General features: G+C 35.9%; 1 protein-coding gene across 7 annotated transcripts in view; it reads left to right on the top strand.

Moving 5' to 3' along the window:
- The first annotated feature begins 863 nt into the window (after positions 1–863).
- Positions 864–23,330, top strand: part of Bbox1 (gamma-butyrobetaine hydroxylase 1) — a 58,478-nt gene continuing 36,011 nt past the window's right edge. The window contains exons 1-4 of one of the 7 annotated variants that reach the window (XM_070032700.1): positions 1,432–1,573; positions 1,889–2,124; positions 17,836–18,089; positions 18,926–19,040. In XM_070032700.1, coding sequence (XP_069888801.1) covers positions 17,871–18,089; positions 18,926–19,040 — 334 coding nt within the window. In that variant the 5' untranslated portion in view covers positions 1,432–1,573; positions 1,889–2,124; positions 17,836–17,870. Of the gene's footprint in view, positions 881–1,431; positions 1,574–1,702; positions 1,725–1,847; positions 2,125–17,733; positions 18,090–18,925; positions 19,041–23,330 lie in introns of those variants that run through there. The other 6 variants (XM_070032705.1, XM_070032703.1, XM_070032701.1 and 3 more) reach the window with 6 other exon arrangements.

Below are 23,330 nucleotides of genomic sequence, written 5' to 3'. Positions count from 1 at the left end.
AAAACTTCTGTATGAGCTGGGCGCTGATGGCTCACACCTATAATCCTAGCTACTCAGGAGGCTGAGATCTGAGAATCACAGTTCAAAACCAGCCAGGGTAGGAAAGCCTGTGAGACTCTTGTCTCCAATAAACCCCTCAGAAAACCAGAAGTGGCGCTGTGGCTCAGGTGGTAGAACGCTCACCTTGAGCTAAAGAGCTGAGGGACAGCGCCCAGGCCCAGAGTTCAAGACCCACAACCGACAAAAGAAAAAATAAAAACCTACTCTATGCCCCACCGTACCACTCTTAGTTATAGCGATGCAAAGAATATGAAATCAGTGTGTTGAAAGGAAATCTACACTCCCTGTTCACTTAACAGTCCTCTTCCAGTGAAGACCAGAATTTCATTCTCCTGTTTGTTTTTATTTGTGTGTCTATTTGTTAGTAGGGCTTAATTCTTTATTTGCATTTTTTTACATCTTAAATATTGATAAATATATATATTGTTTTTCTCCATTTGCTCATTCTATTAGAAAACAGACATACAAAACACAGTTTTTTAACAAAAGCCAGAACAAAAATGTACAGGACAATAATTGTTAGTAGAACATAAGAAGAGAACTTAAAAAAAAAGTAACTGTGCACATTTCTACTATGTCACATCATGCATTATTAAGTATAATTAACTGATTACTTCTGGTGTACTTGTAACTTCAGTTGATGGAGGTATAATATGTTAGCCACATTTATGAGGGTGTCTCCCATGCACACGCCCCTCTCACACATGGGAAACTAAACCTGCTGTTGTTTTTCCTGGATGCTGGGTGTCAGTAATTTGATGGAGAGACTTGGGGAGAGAAGGAATGCGCAGAGGAGGTGACCACAGATGCAGAGACCCAGGTAACTTTACCTTGAAATAAACTGACAGAAAGAAAATTATTAAGGAGGGGACATCACAATTCTGGGAAGAAGAGTGTAAGAAATCATGAAAGAGTTCACTGAAAGGCAGAGTTGAGACTGCCTTTTCTCCCTGTTGAGTTAGCGCTTTCATTTCCATTTGAGTCTCACAGCCATTGGAGTCCTTTGGGCAAGAAGCAACGAGTAGTACATGAGGCTGTTTTGTGTGTCTTCTTGACCAGGGTGGTGCCAGTGAGAGGAGGATAGAGGGCTAGTGATCAGTTTCATAGAATTTCTTGACACCTGAAGACTGTCTTTTAATATAATAGTGACCTTGTTAAGAACTGGATCTTGGGCTCTGTCCAACAAGCCCTCTGTCTGCACTGGGCACTCCCCTAGTAAATGTCTAGCAGCCAAGTTCTGAATCCCTGGCATGTTGCCCACCCTGGCCTTTCCCTTTTGTCTCCCTAAGGGCTGTGTGTTGTGAGTCCAATCACAGAGCAAACAAGTGTCTTTGGGGTGCCTGGGCTCTCTGGCAACTGATTTTTAATCCAACCAAAACTGCAAAGGAAAAGATGGCATGAGTCTAAGAGAAACTAATCCCAGCCATTCTACAACTAATCTGTTCTCTTCAAAGAGGTTTGTGTTGTAACCATCTATGAACAACCAGATGCCACCTCTCTGCTCAGGTGAGAGGTAGGTGACGCCTCCTTGCATGCCTCAATGTTTCTTCTCCCAGTGAGTTTTGCAATCAAAGAGCTGTCTCAGTGAGCAGTGAGAAAGAGGTAGAAGAGCTTGTTCACTTACTCTTGCTTCTGCTGCTGGCCCAGGGGCAAAAGACTGATAGGTGAGAAATGTTCTTCCTTCTAAACAGAGCCAATGGTCTATTTGCATTTGTTGGGGAGGGGTTTATGGTTTTAGTGTGGTGAAAGTACTTTGTCTTGATAGCTGCTTCACCTCCTGGTTGTAAAATCGTTTAACTTTCTTTTCTGTCTTTTTTAAACCTCCAAGTGCCTTTCAGACAGGGCTGCACCTTCAGATTGAGACATCCTTCCTCATTTGCAAACCTCAGTTGTGTCTGGGGGCAGGGCCAAGACAGAACTGCCAGGAGCACAAAAGCTTCTAAAGAAAAGTTCTAACAGCAAGCTAGGAGCTAGGGGCAGATCAGTCCTGGAATGTGACAGGCACCAGAAGGCTCGGTTCTTCCAAAAGTCATCTAGGACCAAAGCTGACCTTTTCTTTACTTGGTAAGTTTTGTGTGGCTTACTGGTGGACGCATAGCTGAGAACAGGTGTGACTGAGTTCGCCTTTCTCTTCGCTGTGGATTCAGGTCTGTGAGTTGGGGGTGGGGTGGGGAGGACATCCAATATGAACTCCAGTCACATAGAGCTCACAGCCTGGGGCTGCGATGGGGAGAGTCCACCAGGCATCTGGAATAGACTTGATTTCGGAATGTAGTGGATCTGATTGCTTTTTGGCAGCTTCCCTCTTCCAATTATGTTGGGCTTAGTCTGGTTGTCAAACTACTTTGCAGTCCCTAAACAGATCCAGAAAATATATTGAAGAGACAGAGAGAACACTGTCTAAAATGCAAAATGGGTATGAGAAGAGTGTTCTGGCAATATTTTTTTTAAATGTTGTCTGAATGATGCACAACCCAGCTCAAAGAAAGGTGACTGCCTCTTATTCCCTGGCCCATTGGTCAGTCTCAAAAGCCAAGTACAATATGCACCTTTAAAGTTCAGGTCAATTAAAACTATTATGCATATTTTAATTTTGCTCTCCTTACAAAGCTCAGGCTTTTTTTTAAAAAAAATTGATTATAAGCTTCACTATTTGTCATGATCAAACAAATTTAGAAAGTGCCCAGTAACTTTCCTGGTATCAGTTAGAGTTCCTATTTGAAATTGGTAATTCCACCAGAGCAAAACTAACATTTTCTCTTTTATAATATATAAAGAAAGTTTTGCTATGAAATCTGATACTTTAAATCATATGTGAGGCAAGATGATGAACCTCAAGAGGTGAACTGGTTTCGCTAGTGATTCTGTAGGTGCACTATTTACGTAAGAGAAGTAATTATGTACCCCAGTCACTTACTAAATCAAGTTAAAGCTAAGTATAAAATTAAAAGCCTTCAGAATAAGACCATTCCATGGGTTAGAACAGGTATGCATTCCAATGATATTAAAATTTAGGCACTATAAATATAGCCTGGTAAACTTCTACCTTTCCAAGTCGATATTATTTGAGTTTTATGGTTTAAAGATTAGTTCAGTTTAAAAGAATAGTAATATTTTTTTTGCAAAGATTTATTTTATGGTAGCAGGGTTAAAGGAGGGAGAAATACGAAAAGAGAAACATTTCCTGCCCCTAAAGCAAGAAATGAGAGTCAAAGATTCCAGATAGTAATATTTTTTAGCCTTTATGGCTTAATGTCTGGAAAACTAGTTCTTCCTGCCTTCTCCCTCTGGAGCTGAAATGTCAGAGGGTAAAGTTAACTAATAACTAAAGGTCTTTGAGTTTGAGCTCTGATTTTAATGGCTCCATTTTGCTATGTTAAAATTATATCCTGGAAATTATTCAACCATAATCTTTGCATCATGAAGAGTATATGAAAATTCTTATTTCCTCTGCTGTCAAGTCAAGCCCAAGTTTACCTCTCCAAGGTCAAGATCACCTCTAAGATAGAGGTAATAGTGCTAACCCTCAGAGAGTTTTCTAGAACATTAAATGGGGTTGTTGTAGAGAAAACCTCAACTGAGTATTTAAGAACATAGTAACTGCTGAATAAATCTTTTTATGTTCAAACCTCTGTCATTCACACACACATACACACACACACACACACACACACACACACATACACACACACTAACATTCACATACAAATGCTATATGTTCATTTTAATCATTTCTGATCCTACTACCTACTACCTACTAGTAGCATTTGGTTGCCAATCATATGACTGATAGCAGGACTGACAACTTACTCTGAGGAAGAAAAGATGGAAATTGATAGACACTAACACTTGAAGGGTTTATTATATTCTTGTTTTTCATAATGAAAAACACCAAAGAAATGACAGTCTTTTACTTTGGTTAATTAGTAATCTAGTAGATGAATCTACCTTTTCACACACATGCTATTATTCCACAATTTTAATTTTGTGCAGAGAAACCATGAACTTCCTACAACAATTTCTTGTAAATCATTTCCCAAACCTATAATTTAAATTGGTTCTAAATAATATTTGAGAAATTTTCATGTACTCTTTCATTAGAGCTAGAAAATGTTCTCCCCCTTCTCTGTGTGTTCACTGGGCTGATAAACCTAGGTTTGAGGCAATCCTGCTCACTAACAATCAAAGTAGGTCTGTATGAATTGCACTGAACATTGCTGAGCTGGGTTTTTCTCCCCTGATTATCTGGTAAAGGTACTGAAATCAATAATAACAGAGATTGCTTCTTTCTGGCTCTAAGAATTCTGTTTCTGCATTACTTTTATTTCCAAGAACAATGCACAAAATAACTTTTAGAGCTACTCTCATGATTTTCCAAACAGGATTGGAAAAGTTGGATGACAAAAATAAAAGAAGACAAAACCCACAACCATCCCCCAAACAGGATAATCTCTAACAGAATTTAGTTATACCAAACAGAAATCCCACATAAAACCTACAGCCCTAAAGAGAAAAATTATGGTTAGTGATAGGGAAGGAAAGCAAACACACCTTTCTCTCTCTCTCTCTCTCTCTCTCTCTCTCTCTCTCTCTCTCTCTCTCTCTCTCTCTCTCTCTCTCTCTCTCTCTCTCTCTCTCTCTTTCTGTCTCTGTCTCTGTCTCTCTCTCTCATACACACACACACACACACACACACACACACACACACACACACACACACACACACACACACATTTTAAAGTTTCAAAGACAACCATCCAATCAGATATGAAGCTGCCAAATTCTACGAGCTGTTTTTATATGACAGGCAAACTACTCCTCCTCACCAAAACTACCATTTGGTTTCATAAACTAAATAATAATTTTAGTAAGAAGCAAAATTAGTTATACATATTTTATGAGTTATTTAGCTTATCAAAGAAATCTTATCAAAAAAATTGTCACATATATCCATGATTCCCTACTTTTTTTCTTTTCCACAGGGGGAATTAAAAAAAATCACAGTAACTTGCCAACTTATTAAATTGCCATCATGTTCCCATTCAATCCTAAATCAGGTTAGAAACAATTTGCAACTAATTACAGTAATGTGCAAGCCTACGGATATTCAGAGTCAATTTGCTTTTAAATCCTGATGATCCTTAACTTTTTATCTTTTTGTAAAAAATTTTTATTGTGAAAATACCATACAGAGGGGCTACAATTATATGGGCAAGGTAATGAGTACATTTCTTATCAAGCATTGTTGCCTCCTCCTTTGTTTCCCCTTCCCATCCCTTCCTATGGAAAGACTTGGAAAAAATGATATTAAGTGAAGTAAGCCAGGCCCAAAGAAACATAGGTCCCATGTTTTCCCTTATTTGCAAGAACTAGTATATGTCTGAGACAGGCAGAAAAGGTTGATAAGTTGGTATTAGGTGAAATGAACCTCAAGATAAAGACTCAAATGTTTTTTCTTTCTTGCGATTGTTTCTAACATATTTATAAGATGATTTCTTTGTTGCTTTGTATGTCCCTCCCCCACAGTATAAGCACAGTTTTCATTGTATTTGATGTTGGTATAATTTGTGGAGGGAAAGGGAAAAAACAAATCATTTAAATAGGGATACAGGTGGACCCATTGCAACAATGAGATGTACAAGTCGTTACTTCAAAAAACTTTTTATCTTTTTATATTTTCATCATATTTGCCCCAGTAAAGTTTAAATAAGCCAAAAAAAGTTGTAGAAAATGATTTCCCTCTTTCTCATATTTTTGTTTTGATTACCATTCATATTTGTCATAAAATTCAAAGAAAGATTCTGAAGACTTAGAAATTACCTGCCAAGTTCCAACATAGATATCCAAATAATTCAATGTCAGCAACATCCAAGTCTTTCCCATTCCACCCCACACTCCACGTGACTACAGCAGCCTCTGATCAGCACCATCATGACTTCCTATTTGGTTAGGAGGGTGGGGGGCAAGTCTTAGGTATCCTGGTGACTAGAAATGTGTTTTTTCCTAAGTGTTAGGCACAAGAACTTAAAGAGAAACAGAAAAAGATCTCTGAGCAGTCTAGAATACTTTAGAATGTGATTTGTGTTTGTGTTGGTGCATCTGAGTGATCAGGTCTTTATAGGATTATGTTCATCATGGTGCATAATGCATCCCTCAAATGATGGCTCCATTAAGGACTGATGTTTCAAATTTCAAGATTCATAGAAATCCCTTCAACCCAAAATAACCAAATGTAGTAATGAATATATAATTGAAAAACAATTGTATGTCAATGCACATGGATCCTTGATGATTAAAAATGAAGGGAATGGCATAAAGAAATCATTCAGTATACATAAACTATTAATTCTATGATTATTATTTTATTATTAATTATTTAATTTTTATTTAGTTATTTTACTATTAATTCAACAATTAGTCCTATTAATAATTATTAATTCTACTATTACTTATTACTAGTACTTATCATAGTAGAATTAATACTACTAGCAATTGTTAATAACTATAATTATAATTATTAATAGATACTATTTGTATGTTATGTGGTATTATAATGTAATGTAATAATTAATATACTCAATAATATAATTGTAATTATTAATAATTACAAATATAATTACATTCTAGTATTGATTCTAGTATACTATTTTACTATTGTTGGAATTACTACTGTGATATCTAATGTTATTAAAACTGATATTCTTTAATTTTATCATTCTCAGTCACTAAAAGTTAAACAAGAAATATTAATTAAATAAAAAAGTACATATTTGTGACAATCAATGTGATGCCTTGATATATGTATCAATTGTGGATTTGTTGTCACAATCATAAGACTTAATGTGCCTACCACATCACATAGTCATCATTTTGTGTATATGTAGTGACAACACTTACAATCTATTTTCTAATAATATTTCTAGTATTCAATCCAGAATTAACCATCATTATCATGCCGTATTAGATCTCCAGATTTTACTCATCCTGCAAAACTTAAATATTGCATCCTATGACAGTATCTCCCCATTTTCCTGTTTCCTACACTAGCAATCTCCATTCTATTCTCTTTTCCTACTAGGTCAACTTTTTTGGAGTTCTAAGTGAGCTCAAAGTACTTGTCTGTTTGTGTCTGTTCCATTTCACTCAGTTCAACACTTTCCAGATTTACCTACATTGTTAAAATGACAGAATCACCTTCTTTTCTATGTCTAAGTAAGATTCTATCATGTATTGGCATGTGTATATTTGTGTTTATGAGTATCTCACATTTTGTTTTTTGTTTTTTTGTTTTTGTCAGTCATGGGGCTTGAACTCAGTGCCTGAGTGCTGTCCCTGAGCTTTTACACTCAAGGCTAGTGCTCTACCACCTCGAGCCATAGCACTATTTGTGGCTTTCTGGTAGTTAATTGGAGATAGATTCTCATGCACTTTACTGCCCTGGCTGGCTTTAAACCCTGATACTCAGATCTCAGCCTCTTAAGTAGATAGGATTACAGGTGAGAGCTACCAGCACCTAGCATCTCACATTTTCTTTATCTATCCATGATCTGTGGACACTTAAGTTGATTATGTGTCATGCTTGTAAATGAAGTTGCCATCAATATGGAATACATTGATTTCATTTCCTTTGAGTGCCAAGCAGTAAGCAATGATAGTTCTGTTCTGAAATTTTAGAGGAGGCTCTGTACAGTTTTCTATAAATTCTATCTCAGTTAACATTCTCCCCCTAAAACATACAAGTGTTTCCTATTTTCCATCTTTAACAGCCCTTAATGATTTTTTTAAACCCCATAACATTTGTGAGCTGGTGTCTCATAGTGGTTTTAGTTTATGTTTCTCTGATGATAACTGATCATTTCTTACAGACCTGTAGAAAACCTTTCTTTGAGAAAATGTCTACTTATGTCCTGTTCCAATTTCCCTTTCTATTGAGTTTTTAAGTTCCATATGTATGTATATATAGATATACATGTAAATACATATATATCTAGACAGACAGACAGACAGACAGAGAGATAGATAGATAGATAGGTAGATAGATAGATAGATAGATAGATAGATAGATAGATAGATAGATAGATAGATAGATAGATAGATAGATAGATAGAGGATCATTTACCCTGTTTTTAATAGGATTTCTTTTGTGTGTGAAAATACCATACAGAGGGGTTACAATTACATGAGCAAAGTAATGAGGTAATGAGTGCATTTCTTATCAAGCATTGTTGTCTCCTCCTTTGTTTCTCCTTACCATCCCTTCCCATCTTACCTTCCTCACCCCCCCCAAGAGTTTTATAATTTCTGGCTTTGCATGTATGTCTTTAGTCTATTTTGTGCTGATTTTCATTTGTACTGTGGGAGAAAGCCTCAGTATTATTTAAAAATAATTTTATGTAAAGATGTACAGAAGGATTACAGTTACCTGAGTAAGGCAAAGAATACATTTCTTCTTGAGTGTTGTTACCCCTTCCTTGTTGTTCTCCCACTATCCATTCCCTCCCTCACCTTCTTCACTGCCCCCCTCCCCGCTGGAGTTGTAAAGTTTATTTTCAATATACTGTCTTGTGGGAATCATTGTTGCGATGGATCATCCTGTGTCCTTGCTTCAGCATTTTGTTATTCCCCTTCCCCTCCCCAAATTAGATAACTGTATATACAAGGAACAGGGAACCAAAATCAAGTACAGTGACAACAGGGGATATACATAGGGGGAAGAACATACAAAGGAAACAAAAAAATCACATAGTACATTAAAAGCAACAACAACAGAGAAAAACCTCTTGTGTTGGTATCTTGGGGTTCATTTCACTTAGCGTCATCTTATATGGTCATAGGTACATAGCTTGTGAGCTATTCTGCTCATCTGATAAAATTATCCTAGATATATACTAATTATTACAACTGAGGGTAACCATGGGATCGACCAATATTTCTTTAGGTCTGGCTTACTTCACTTATTATTAATTTTTCTATATCTTTCCATTTGCTAACAAGTGGGCAAATGGGACAGTATCATTCTTTATGATTGAAGCATAGAATTCCACTATATATATCTCACATTTTCTTGATCCATTCATCTACTGAGGGGGCATCTGCATCTGGATTGGTTCCATATCTTAGCGATGATGAATCTTAGCTAATATTCACCATAGTTGTGCTGGTAGCTTTAGCATGGCCTTGATCATCTGGGGGCAAATGCTCAGAAGTGAGATTGCTGAGTCCTAGGGGAGATGGAGGAACCTCCATACTTCTTCTCAGAATGGTTGAACAAGTTTACACTCCCACCAACAGTGCAGTAAGGTTCCCTTTTGGCCACATCCCATCCCACATTTGTTGTTATTAGATTTCTTGATTGTAGCCATTCTAACTGGGGTGAGGTGGTATTTCAATGTTGTTTTGATTTGCATTTCTTTTATGGCTAGAGAAGTTTAGCATTTCTTCATGTGTCTATTGGCCATTCTTATTTCCTCTTCAGAGAACTCTCTCTTTAAGTTTTTAGCCTACTTATTAATGGGGCAGTTGTTTCTTTGAGGATTTGTTTTTGAGGGATTTATTTTTTGATTTCCAAGTATATTTTAGATATGAGGCACTTCTCTGTTGTATAGCTAGTGAAGATCTTCTCCAAGTCCGTGGGCTTTCTATTGATCTTACTAGGTATGTCCTTTGCCATGAAGAAGCTCTGGAGTTTCATGCAATCCCATTTGTCCAAGCTTTCTTTAACTTGTTGTTATTAAGTCATTATTAAGAAAATTTCAGCCTGTGCCAAGGAGCCCTAGAGTTTCTCCTATTCCTTCCTGTAATGTTTTCAGGTTGTCTGCTTTGAAATCGAGGTCATTGATCCATTTGGAGTTGATTTTGGTGCAGGTTGATATATAAGGATCTAATTTTAGTTTTCTACAGCTGTTTAACCGATTTTGCCAGCACCATTTACTGAAGAGGCTGTCCTTCTTCCATTCTATATTTTTGGATACCTTATTGGAAACAGGTGGCTATAGGTCTGTGGATTCATTTCTGGGTCTTCAGTTCTATTCCGTTAGTCTTCAGATCTGTTCTTGTGCCAGTACCAAGCTTTTTTTATTATGATGCTTTGTAGTAGAGTTTGAAGTTGGTATTTATATTCCTCCAACACTATTTTTTCTGCTAAGGGTTGTTTTTGTTATTGTACCATATGAATTTTTTATTGCTTCTTCTATTTCATTGAATAAAGAGGTTGGGATATTGATGGGTATTGCATTGAATTTGTAGAGAGCCTTTGGCAGTATTGTCATTTTCACGATGTTCATCCTCCCAAGCCAGGAGCATAGGAGGTTTTTCCACTTCCTTTGATCTGCTTTAGTTTCATTTTTCAGGTTTTCAAAATTTTCATCCGAGAGACCCTTCACTTCTTTAGTTATCTCCTAGGTATTTTATTTCTTGTAAGGCTATTACAAAAGGAGTTGCTTTTCTGATTTGAGCTTTACTCTTCTCATTATTGGCATGCAGGAAAGCCATAAAGTTCATTTTTCCACAAAACATCTTGTATATCTCATTGTTGCAATGGGTCCACCTGTATGCCCATTTAAACAATTTGTTTTTTCCCTTCCCCTCCACAAATTATACCAACATCAAATACAGTGAAAGCAGGGGTTATACTGTGGGGGAAGGACATACAAAGCAACAAAGAAATCATCTTATAAATGATACCACAATTTCTTGACCCATTCAAATACTGAGGGGCATCTAGGTTGGTTCCATATCTTAGCTATGGTAAATAATGCTGTAATTAACATAGTTGTGCTGGTAGCTTTAGTATGGTCTTGTTTGTGATCATTTGGGTAAATGCCCAAAAGTGGGATTGCTGGGTCATAGGGGAGCTCTATGTGGAGTCTTTTGAGGAACCTCCATACTACCTTCCAAAGTGGTTGAACAAGTTTACACTCCCACCAACAATGTAGTAAGGTTCCCTTCCAGCATGTGTTGTTATTAGAGTTCTTGATTATAGCCATTCTTACTGGGGTGAGATGGTATCTCAATGTTGTTTTGATTTGCATTTCTTTTATGGCTAGGGAGGTTGAACATTTCATATGTCTATTGGCCATCCTTCTTTCCTCTTCAGAGTTTCTCTTTAAGTCTTTAGCCCACTTATTTATTGCCAGTTGTTTCTTTCAGGATTTGTTGTTGGAGGATTTAATTTTTTGAGTTCCAGGTATATTTTAGATATGAGATCCTTGTCCCTTGTATGGCTAGTGAAGATCTTCTCCCAATCTGTGGGCTTTCTATTGATCTTGCTAGCTATGTCCTTAGCCATGCAGAAGCTCTGCAATTTCATGCAATCCCATTTGTCCAACCTTTCTTTGGTTTGCTGTTTCTTGGTCTCTTTTAAGAAAATTTCAGCCTGTGCCAAGGAGACCTAGAGTTTCTCCTATTCTATCCTGTAATGTTTTCAGAGTGTCTGCTTTGACTCCGGGGTCTTTGATCCATTTGAAGTTGATTCTGGTGCAGGGTGATATATAAGGATCTAGCTTTAGTTTTCTACAAGCACCATTTACTGAAGATGCTGTCTTTCTTCCATTCTATTTTTTTAGCTCCCTTATCGAAGATTAGATGGCTATAGGTCTGTAGGTTCATTTCTGGGTTTTCAGTTCTATTCCATTGGTCCTGAGGTCTGTTCTTGTGCCAGTACCAAACTGTTTTGATTACTATGGCTTTATTGTAGAGTTTGAAATTTGGTATTGATATTCCTCCAGCAGTGTTCTTTCTGTTGAGGATCGTTTTTGCTATTTAGGGTCTTTTATTGTTCCATATGAATTTTTGGATTGCCTCTTCTATTTCCTTGAAGAATGAGGTTGGAATATTGGTAGGTATCACATTGAATTTGTAGGCAGCCTTGGGAAATATTGCCATTTTCATGATGTTGATCCTTCTAATCCAGGAGCATGGGAGGTTTTGCCACTTTCTAAATTCTGTTTTGATTTCTTTTTCAGGATTTTAAAGTTTTCATCATAGAGGTCCTTCACTTCTTTGGTTAATTCCTAGGTATTTTATTTTTTCTGGGGCTATTATGAGTAGAGTTGCTTTCCTGATTTCAGCCACGCTTTTCTCATTGTTGGCTTACAGAAAAGCCATTAATTTTTGAGGATTAATTTTATACCCTGCTACTTTGCCCAAGTTTCAAAACAGCTCGAATAATTTGGGGGTGGAGTCTGTGGGATTCTTTAAATACATGATCATGTCATCTGCAAGGAGGGAGAGTTTTACTTCATCTTTCCCTATTTGGATCCCTTTTATGTTTGCATGTTGTCTTATTGTTGTAGCTAGGCATTCTAATACTAAACTGAAGAGAAGTGGAGAGAATGGACATCTTTGATCATTCCTGAGTTAAGAGGAAATGGCTTTAGTTTTTCACCATTAAGTATAATGCTGGCTGTAGGTTTGTCATATACAGCCTTTATTGTATTGAGGAACGTTCCCTGGATTCCTAATTTTTCCAGAACCTTCTTCATCATAAACGGGTGTTGAATCTTGTCAAATGCTTTTTCTGCATCTATGGAGATAACCATATGGTTCTTATCCTTGCTCTTGTTGTTGTGATGAATTATATTAATTGATTTGTGTATATTGAACCAGCTTTGCATCCCTGAAATGAATCCTGTTTGATCGTGATGTCTGATTTTTTGGATGAATTGTTGAAGTCAATTGGCCAAAAGTTTGTTGACAAGTTTTGCACCAACGTCCATCAAAGAAAAGGGTCTTTCTGCAATGAGTCCCTGCCTGGTTTTGGGATTAGAGTTATGATGGCTTCATAGAAACTTTCAGTCATTGAAGAGTTGGAGGAGTATTGGTCTGAGTTCTGCTTTGAAGGCCTTGTAAAATTAAACTGTGAACCAATCTGATCCTGGGCTTTTCTTGGATGGGAGATCTCTTATTGCTGTTTCTATTTTGATGCTTCATATGGTCTGTTAAGTTGGTTTAAATCATCTTGGTTTAGTTTGGGCATTGCTTACAAACTTATTAGCATAAAGGTTTGAAAAGTACTCTCTTATAATGTTCTGAATCTTGGTTTTTTTCTGTGGTGATGTTTCCATTCTCATCTCTGAGTTTGTTTATTTGGTGTGTTCTCTTCTTTTTCTGGTAAGATTTGCTAAGGGTCTGTGAACTGTGTTAATTTTTTCGGAGAATCAACTCTTTGTTTTGTTGATTCTTTCTATAGTTTTTTGACTCTAATTCGTTTAATTCTGATTTAATTTTAATTATTCGTTTCTGTCTATTGGATTGAGGTTTGGCTTATTGCTCTTTTTCAAAGCACTTCAGGTGCATCGTTAAATTGTTGGTTTCAGATCTCTCCAATTTGTTGATGGAGGAACTCAGAGCTATAAATTTTCCTCTGAGTACTGCCTTTGCTGTGTCCCAGAGGAGCTGGTGCTTTGTATGTTCATTTTTGTTAAAATGAACATTTGAATTTCCTTTCTAATTTCTTCCATGACCCATTGGAAGTTCAACAGTGTGTGTTCAGCCTTTGTGTGTTACAGGATTTTCTTTGGTGGCTTTTGGTGTTGAATTCTAATTTTATTCCCTTGTGATCTGAGTGAATGCAGGGCATAATTTCATTGTTTCTGTATTTGGCCAGATTTTCTTTGTGACCTAAAATGTGGTCTATTTTGGAAAATGTTCCATGTGCTGTTAAGAAAAACATGTATTCTGTTGCAGCTGGGTGAAATATTTTGTAGATATCTGTTAAGTCTAGTTGATCTATGCAGTTGTTTAGATCTAAGGTTTCTCTATTGAGTTTTGCCAGATTGATCTATACAGCGGGGAGAGTAGTATGTTAAAGTTCCCAAAAATTAATGTCTTCGGATCTATATGAGATTTTAGGGAAAGTAGCGTTTCTTGGATAAATTTGGGTGTTCCAGTATTTGGTGAATAGATATTTAGAATTGCAATATCCTCCTGTAGGAGAGATCCCATTATTAGTATGTAATGTCCTTCTTTATCTCTTCTCCCTAATTTTAATTTGAAGTCTATTTTATCTGATATTAGGATTGCAACTCCTGCCTGTTTATGGAGGCCATTTGCTTGGTAGATTGTATTCCAGCCTTTCACTTACAGAATATGTTTGTTTTTGTGGTCAAGGTGTGTCTCTTGAAGGCAGAAGATAGAAGGGCCTTGCTTTTTGATCCAACTAGACAATCTGTGTTGCTTAATTGGAGACTTAAGTCCATTAAAATTGAGTGTTAGGATTGAGAGGTGTTTGGTAGTACCTGCCATGTTATCCACTTTCTTGGAGGCTGTGCCTACTGCCTCATACTATGCTTACCTGATATTTTCGGGGCTGTTTCTCTGCCTTCATGATGTTCTTGTTGGTTTTCTGTGTATAGGACATCTTTAAGTACCTTTTATAATACTAGTTTGGTAGAGATATATTGTTTGACTTTTTCTTTGCTGTGGAGGGTTTTTCTTTGTCCCTCTGTTATGAAGGATAATTTAGTGGAGTACAGTATTCTTGGTTGATAGTTGTTTGTCTTTAGGGCATGGCATACATTATTCCAGGCTTTTCTTGCTTTCATGCTCTATGCTGATAAATTTGTAGCTATTCTGATTTGTTTACCTTTATAGGTGATTGATGTTTTCTCCCTGACAGCTTTAAGGATCCTTTCCTTGGCCTTTATTGATCCTGTGTGGATTATGATGTGACAGTGGGATGTCCTGTCTGGTCTGGTCTATTTGGGATCCTAAAGGTTTCTTGTATCTGAATGTGCCTATCTTTTTGTATGTTTGGGAAGTTCTCTGCTATGATTCTGTTAAATAAATTTCCCAGACTTTTAGTTTCCATCTCTTGGCCCTCCTCTAACCCCATTACCCTTAAATTAGGCCTTCTGATTGAATGAATCTATCATATTTCCTGGATTTGTCTTGAATACTTGTCTGTTCTTTCTCTATAATGTCTAGGCTGTCTTCAATCCCAGAGATTTGATCTTCTGCATGGTCTAACTACTGTCAATACTCTTTGTTTTGTTTTTTTTTATTTCCTTTCTTCTAATTGATTTGATAATCTCAATTTCTTTGTTGGAGCTTTGTTTTAGCTCTTGTGTGGACTTCTTTACCTCTTTGCTTTGGTTTTCAGTGTTTACTCTCAACTCCTTTAGTAGAGTAATTATATTTCCTTGGACTCCCTTTCCTTCTGTTGAAATTCATTCAACTTTCTCTTTGTGGCCTCCATGGATTCCTCCAGTTTTGTATTTGTGGATTCCATGAATCCCTCTATTAATCTTTGGTTATTCTCATCATGTTCATGCAATTCCTCTATTAATCTTTGCTTAGCCACATCATTCTCATACAGTTCCTCTTTTAATCCTTGGTTAGCTTCATCATGCTCACACATTGCCCTATCACGGTCACACAAAGTCCTCTGCAAGCTTTCAATATTTTCATTCACCATGTTTCCCAATAGTGTTTGTAGAGCATTTTGAGGACTCTTCTCTGGATTATTCATTAACTTCTCTGTTGACTGTTTATCATGAAGTTGCTTGACTTACCATTTTTCTAGTGTTTCTAAGACTCATTCTGCCCATTTGACTATGAAAGCACAACCAATTCTGAGCTAGAACACTATTTTAAGACAATCATCAGCCCAGAGCCCTGTAGTTTTACAGATTTTTTTGACACAGTCAAAATGAGTACAGATACAATCTAGTTCAACAACAGACCACTAAGGATCAATGAGCTAATAAAATCAAAGAAGGGGTCAGGGATCCAGAAATTAATAATTATAGGGAGAACTGTGAGGAGAAAATAAGATTAGAACAATGTAGGGAGAGAAAAGAAGAGAGGGAAGATATTTAATACCTAAATTCAGAGGGAGGAAAAAGAAAGGAGAAGAAACAAAAAGAAAAAGGAAAAAATTAAAATTAAAAAATGAAAAATGAAAAACAAAAATTATATAAGTATAATGAAATAATACTGCAATTAAAGGAATTAAGGTTGATAACTTGTGAATTAAGTAATCAATATCTGGATTGTTTGCATACAATGAAGGATAAGGTCTAATAACCAAAGATGGGTACATACCAGTGATTAAGTAGAGAAAATAAAAGGACCAAAGGGAAAAGGGAAAAAGAAAAAGGGAAAATGAAGAAAAGAAAAAGAAAAAAAGGAAGAAAAAGAATAAGGAAAGAGTAGAAAAAATTTAAGTAGAAAAAATAATTTGATTTATTTTGGGGATCTTGTGTCTCCCCTGTGTCCATATGGAGTCTCTTGGTAGAGTCTCTGGTTTGTTTGTGGTGTTTGGTTTTCCTGTTGCTTAGTAGGTTTCTTATACTGTTTTTTGTGCAAATATCCAGTTTTGTGCAAATATCCAGATATCCAGTTTTCTTCACACTATTTATTGAGGGAACTATCCTTTCATCATTTCCTTTCTTGGAAACTTTGTCAGAAGACCAAGTAACATTGAATGCATTGATTTACTCCTCATCTCAATGCTCTATTCCATTGGTTTGTGTGTCTGTTTTAGGTCAGCAACAGGCTTCATTTATTACCACTACTAGTTTATACTGCTACTGTGTAATGTGTTTTGAGATCAGTTAGTGTGAAGCTTCCAAGTGTTTTTTTTTTCTTTCTATGGTTACTTTGGCTCCTAAGTATTGCTCTGTGACTTTATGAAAAATGTGTGGCTGTTTCCTTCTGTTTCTCTGAATCATCTCACTGGAATTTTGATATAAATTTGTAAGTCACATTGACGTAAGGTTTATTTTGACTCTTATTTCTCCTAATCCATAAGTTTGGTGTATCATTCCATTAACCTATATCTTTCATCAGTTCACTTAATTCTTGTCTTACAGTTTATAGGATATAGATATTTTATCTCCTTGGTACATTGAATATTAAATTCCCATGATAGTGCTATAAATGTGATTATAGTCTCATAGAATATTATTATTATATAGAAATGATATAGATGATTGTGTGCTGATTTTGTGTCTTACAAACTTGCTAAATTTTTGTTAGTTTTTAAAGTTTGGGTTTTGGAGTCTTTAGGGCTTCTGCATATAATACCATGTCATAAACTGAGAGAGATAGTTTTCCTTCTTTCCTTAAGGTTTAGATGCTTTTTATTTCTTTTTCACCCCTCATTGCTCTGACTAGGATTCCTAATACTGTACTTCAAGGCACAAAAATCTCAGAGAACAAACAAAACAAGTTCTTTGCAGAACCTAAACATTTATTTTTATTTTATTGAGAATATAAGTTTAAATAAAAAGTAAATGCTAGAACCAAAATAGCATTGTGTTCTGAGTTAGAGCACTCCTTCAAATAAAATAAAGTGCATTAGTATTCCTTCCTCAGAACAAACTTACTACTCTTGTATCCTAGAAGCTTTTTTGTTTTAAAAGCCATCAATAATTGGCATCAGTTAAAATTTCAGAGGAAATTTTAGTTGGTGGAGCTTGTTATTTTCTCCCTTAAACATTCCAGAACTTGTATGCAAGAACATTTATGAAAGTATGTATGTCATTGGTTCTGGCTTTATCTAAAATTTCTGGGAGGAAAAACAAAGAATTCTTTTCATCTGGATCCTGATGCAGCATTTTTATCTTATTTGCTTTTAGCCACAATGTTTCTGTTTACAGCATGTGAAATTCTCTACCCAGAGCAAAGGTCCTGGCATTGATAAGTCAAACCACAGCCCCAGAAGCCGAATCAAAAGCAGAGGCCAGAGGCCACTTAAACTGTTCATTCTTAGAGGTTAATTCAGATTCAATTTCCCTGTCTATTGCTTTTAACACTGATTTGTCATACTAGGTGGTTGACGAGATTTATCCCCAGACACCAGAAACATGCACTGCTTCATCCAAAAGGCAGAACCACTGGATGGGGCTCATTTGATGCAGATCTTTTGGCATGATGGGACGGAGTCCCTCTACCCGGCTGTGTGGCTGAGAGACAACTGCCAGTGCTCTGAATGTTATCTGGATTCTGCCAAAGCTCGGAAATTGCTCCTGGAAGCTCTTGATGTGAACATTAGTATTAAATGCTTGGTGTTTGACAGAAAAAAGGTAATCACCTTTAAGTTTTCTCCTCCTTCTCTTTCACATTAGCTAAAAGGACTTGTTTTCAATCATTTTAAATAACTTTTTTATCATTTGGTTGGATATGTAACTATTTGTACATTCATGTTTATAAAGTGCTTTGAACAAATTATGCATGCTCAGCCAATGGGAGCAAATGTTCTAATTAGTACTACTACAAGATTGCTCATTATTCTTTCAGTGAGTGGCAGCTTGCTTCTGGGACTCCATTTATTCACCTGTAAAATCGGTGAAGGTACTAACATAGTTTACTTATGGAGAGTTATTCGGGATTCAATGAGATAAAAATGTTTATCATAGGGCTTGGCATATAGACAGCACTCAAAGAATACTACTAGTTCATATTTAATCAAGTTTATCCATAGATAGATGTGCATGGCTTACCCTAAATGTACTGTTCTCAAAAGCCATCCAGATGTAGCCACTATTCCTCTTTTCTCTTTTCCAGATTTCCTCCAGTTCTTATCCAAAGAGCAAATGTAACCAGAAAAACTCTTGTCCTCCTCCCAACTTAAGGACTTTATTTCCAGTTCGCACTATTAATATTAGCACCTTATCATGAGAAGTTTTGGGTATACAGATTTAGAGGATATGGAATAAGAACTTCTAAATTCCATTTCTTACATGTATTTTATTGGCCTCAGATACAGCCCCTTGACTTGCTCCCAGCAGGGAGGATAAAAAGGTTAAATTTCAGTCCTGGATTAACTTAAATTATACTTAGAAACTGAACAATAGTAGAGAACCAAAACAGATAGTAGCATAAGATACAAGTAGGTGACATTTCCTCTCTGTTTTATAAGGTTTACATCACTTGGCCCAATGAGCATCAGAGTGAATTTGAAGCTGATTGGTTGAAGAAAAGATGCTTCTCCCAACAGGCTAGAGCAAAACTCCAAGAAGAATTGTTTTTGCCAGGTAATCCTGCTGTGGTCTTCAATATCTTTTAAAATGTTGATAATAAGAATCTTTTTAAAAATTTACTATTAGTTTAATTTCACATACTTTGGCTATGGTATAAATTTTTACTACATGTATATACTGTGTATCAAATCTGGATAATTCCATCTCTTTTGTATGTTGTAAGGCATTTACAGTAAGAATTGAGCTTAGCCACAAAATCAAACTTTTATGTTTTGGTTAAAATAATAATTTTAAATGCTGCCAATACAGATCATTTGGGTAAACAATGAAAAGGACAGAGCAGTTCTCGAAGTACTAAAGAAGTAGGTATAAAGCAAGTGCAGCACCCAAGGACAGCACTGGGCCCTGAGTTCAAGCCCCTAGACTAGCACAAAAATTAAAAATAATAAAAATGTAAATGCAACAGACTTATATCTCAATCACCTAGGGTTAACTCTTATACTCCACAAATATTCCATAAACCCATCCCTACAAAGGGGCAGAGTTTCCCTTCTTAACAAGATGTCTAAGGCAAGAACAACACAAAGTTCAATCCCTAACCTGGTATCTAAAGATGGAATGTTATGATTATTGTGCCCATGAAAAGGAAAACACAGCATTGCATATGAGAGTGTGTGTATTCTTCTACCAGCACAAGCACATTTCCTGTGGAAAGTTTCTATGAGTCTTCAGGCCATCTGTAGCCAATAATAATGTTCAAGAAAACATTACAAATGATAGATGGTGGGGTGGGAGCAGGGGTGGGATGTGGAGGCAGGACAAAGAAAATTTTAGTTTTGAACTAAGACAAAAAAAATACTTAGACATTTTAAATACAATTTTGGGGATAAAAAATAATAGAGCCCAAGTTGTATCAATGGCAATCATGAGAAGAGTTAAGGTTCTCTCTCTCTCTCTCTCTCTCTCTCTCTCTCTCTCTCTCTCTCTCTCTCTCTCTCTCTCTCTCTCTCTCTCTCTCTCTGTGTCTCTCTCTCTGTGCCTCTTAGTCTTGCTCTCTCTCTCAGTATATGTGTGATCTGGTAAATTGTAGCTGGATAGTCCATGGGTTAAAGAACTTTAACAAACTCTCTTCTGTTATTATTGTTTCTGTAAAGATGATGTTCAGAGGGTTACAATTACCTAAGTCAGGTAATGAGTATATTTTCTTAAGTGTCACCTCTTCCCTCATTTTTTTCAGTTTTTCCCTCATATGTAATGATTGTTAAGTATTTGTTAGAACTTCGACTTCTGCAAAGTTTACCTAAATGTTTTTTAACTGCTGTTAAATCATTGAATCATATCAACAAGTGACCATTTTGTTGAATTCTATAACACTTCTGCTGGGAACTTAAAGTTACACACTAACCAGATATTTCACCTTACTACTGTCCAATCTGGAATTCTCAAACATCTATGAGAACTCAGCAGTGTACTGATGAGTAAGAGGTTTTGCTCATTCAACAATTTGAATTACATAATTTCAACACTTCCTATACGGATCAGTCAGAGACTGATATACTGATATACTGGTAGTATATCCCCTTCTGTCTTTAAGCATACACCAATTTCATCAAGTACTGAATTCCTCTATTTACTACATTTCACTGTTCTGACAACTGACCTCGTTTTGTTCTAGGATTTTGTGTGTAAACTGTCATTACCCACTGCTAGCTGATTGAATACATCTATAAGTAGTTAGAGGAAACAGAGGTTTTTTTCTGCTTTCTTCCAAAGAATGTGCTGCTAGATTCTTCCCATTACATAACTTCATAACAATTATCTGGGTCAAATTGCACTCTCTTGATTATGTGTTTTTTTAACATTTATTTTAGAACTATTTTGGCACCCCTAATGTTTTTTCCCTTAATTCTGTCTTGATTTTATAATCTTGTTAGGTTTTACTTTTATTTACTTCAGATTCTTTTTTAGGTGATTTTAGGATGTAAAAGCCAACATTTTGTTATTATCACTTAAGACTTTAAGCAGTGTAAAAGGATACAGCCACATCCCTCCATTAATATCATATGACAAGTAAAGTTTTAGAGCTTGTTTGCTCAGTATCATCAGTCAGTAGCAAAATGGAAATTATAGTAAACTCAGTTAAGTAGTGGGAAAAAAATAATCACAATGACAGCCATAATCATGAATAATAGGATAGCTGGCTGTTGTGTAGACACTGGAAAATACTTCAATGGTTTAAAACAAAATCAGATTTTTAAAATGTATTTTCAAGCTGTGCAGTTGATGGATAAAAGAAGACATTAATGGGCCATTTTGAGGGATATTGGTTCTTTGGCTTTTTGCTTATGGAATTTGATACCTATTTTACTGTTGTTGGGTTATTTTTGAACAACAATATACCCCAGAACATACAAATAATGTGGGTTATATTTGTGAAAGGATTTTGAATTTTAATCCTCACTGTGAGGCTCCTTTTCTAATCTTTCCTTAATGAGGACACAAGACATTTCAAGGTACAGAGTACTTTCCTTTATCTTCTGGCCTGGGAATTGAGAGCAAATAAGAAAAGACAAATGCTCATCAGTCATGGCACTGATCATGAGACAGTCACTAGAGAGATTACTTCACAGCTGAAAGTAAGATATGGTGAATAATCATTCCTCATAAATATTTATGCAGCTGTATGTATACTGGGTACTTTTGTAGTAGGGACTCTGTAAGGACATTATAAGGAAGGTTAAAAATGGTATGAACTCTGTCTTTGAACATTTAAGTCTAGTGAAGTATAATCGTAAAAACAAGTGTAATATATTAAGTACATTAAGACTGCATTAAAAGTTCATGATACCATAGAAGAAGGGACTTCGAGAAAAAAAAGGAAATGTTACTGGAGATGGGTTTTGAAAATCTGATCAATTTGGCTAGGAAAAGAAACAAAGTAAAATTCTGCACAAGTAGAAAAATTATTAAAAGATAAAATAGGTTTTGGAACCTTCAATTAGTTTACCATTGGTATTGTTAAAATTGTTAGGCAACAGAGAAGGGAAGAGACAAACTCAGACATAGTTCAAGAGCTATTCTTGGTCCTTAACCGTTAGGCAAGAAAGTCCTCTCAGCAAAAAGTTCAATTAAAACATTTCATATATCTCCCAGGTCAGCATTTTACAAATCAGAGAAATGAATTCACAGGTTTTAGACAATTATAGCCATAATTTTTATTCAATGTTTTAAATTGTGTAGAGTCACAATTGATTTGATTCAAATGAATATATTTTTAATTGACAAGTCTATAAATATAATCCCAACACCTTGTTTCTTATTGTAGTCTCCCCTCTCTGAGTGCTCCTTTGGCCCTGGGTTTTGCATTTATCTGACAAAGAGAACAAAAGAGTCAGCTTATATGGTATAATGGTCTTGGGCTAGGAATGGTCTAATTGTAGACAATGAAAATTTAACAAAGAGGGGGGACATAAAGGGGTAGAATTCATATCAACAGAATATACTTATAGGGCTGGGAAGGTGGCTCAGTGGTAGAGCGCTTGCCTTGCATGCATGAGGCCCTGGGTTCCATTCCTCAGCACCACATAAGCAAAAAGAAAAAAGCCGGAAGTGGTGCTGTGGCTCAAGTGGTAGAGTGCTAGCCTTGAGCTAAAGAGCTGAGGGACAGCGCCCAGGCCCAGCGTTCTGGCCCCACAACCGGACCCAAAAAATATATATATATAAATATATATATATATATATATTCTTTTATAGAAACAATTTCAAAGCTAACTATTGAAAGCCAGAATATGAGCATTTCCAGTCATAGAAAGCTGAAGCCTTTAATACAACATGAGAAACATGAAGGTGGTTTTTAAAATAAATTACCTTTTAGCTTCCCTGTAAAATTTGGGCATAGTTATACTCATTGTTGTAACTGAGATGTAAAACTGCTAATAGCTAATTGACATAACTAAAATGAGAAAATTACTCTGTAGAATGTTTATACAAAATAATCTAATTAGTAACTTAATAAATTTATATCTGCAATTCACATACATCTCTAAGTGTTTATATTTAAATTTTCATTCTTTTTATTAATACTTAGTGTCAAAGCGAGTGAATACTTGTTTTCTATGTCATTTTGTAATTTGTAATTGGTTCTAAAATATTTTCTATTAACATCTGATTTCAATATTATTTGTTGTGGAGAACAAATTGAAAAAGTTGTCATTTGAAGAAAATCTTATTTTCATTGAGTCATCATTCTCCATTTTCTCAGCAATCCAGAACTGATTACATGGTATGACCAAGAAGGATTATTACTTTTTCAGTCCTATAAAACTGTCTTCTAGGAGAGCCATT

Source organism: Dipodomys merriami, unplaced genomic scaffold (genome assembly GCF_024711535.1).
Source record: "Dipodomys merriami isolate MVZ:Mamm:240054 unplaced genomic scaffold, mDipMer1.0.p SCAF_21, whole genome shotgun sequence".
Taxonomy (NCBI): domain Eukaryota; kingdom Metazoa; phylum Chordata; class Mammalia; order Rodentia; family Heteromyidae; genus Dipodomys; species Dipodomys merriami.
Note: the sequence above shows the minus strand (reverse complement) of the source record. Positions and strands in the feature narration are given on the sequence as shown.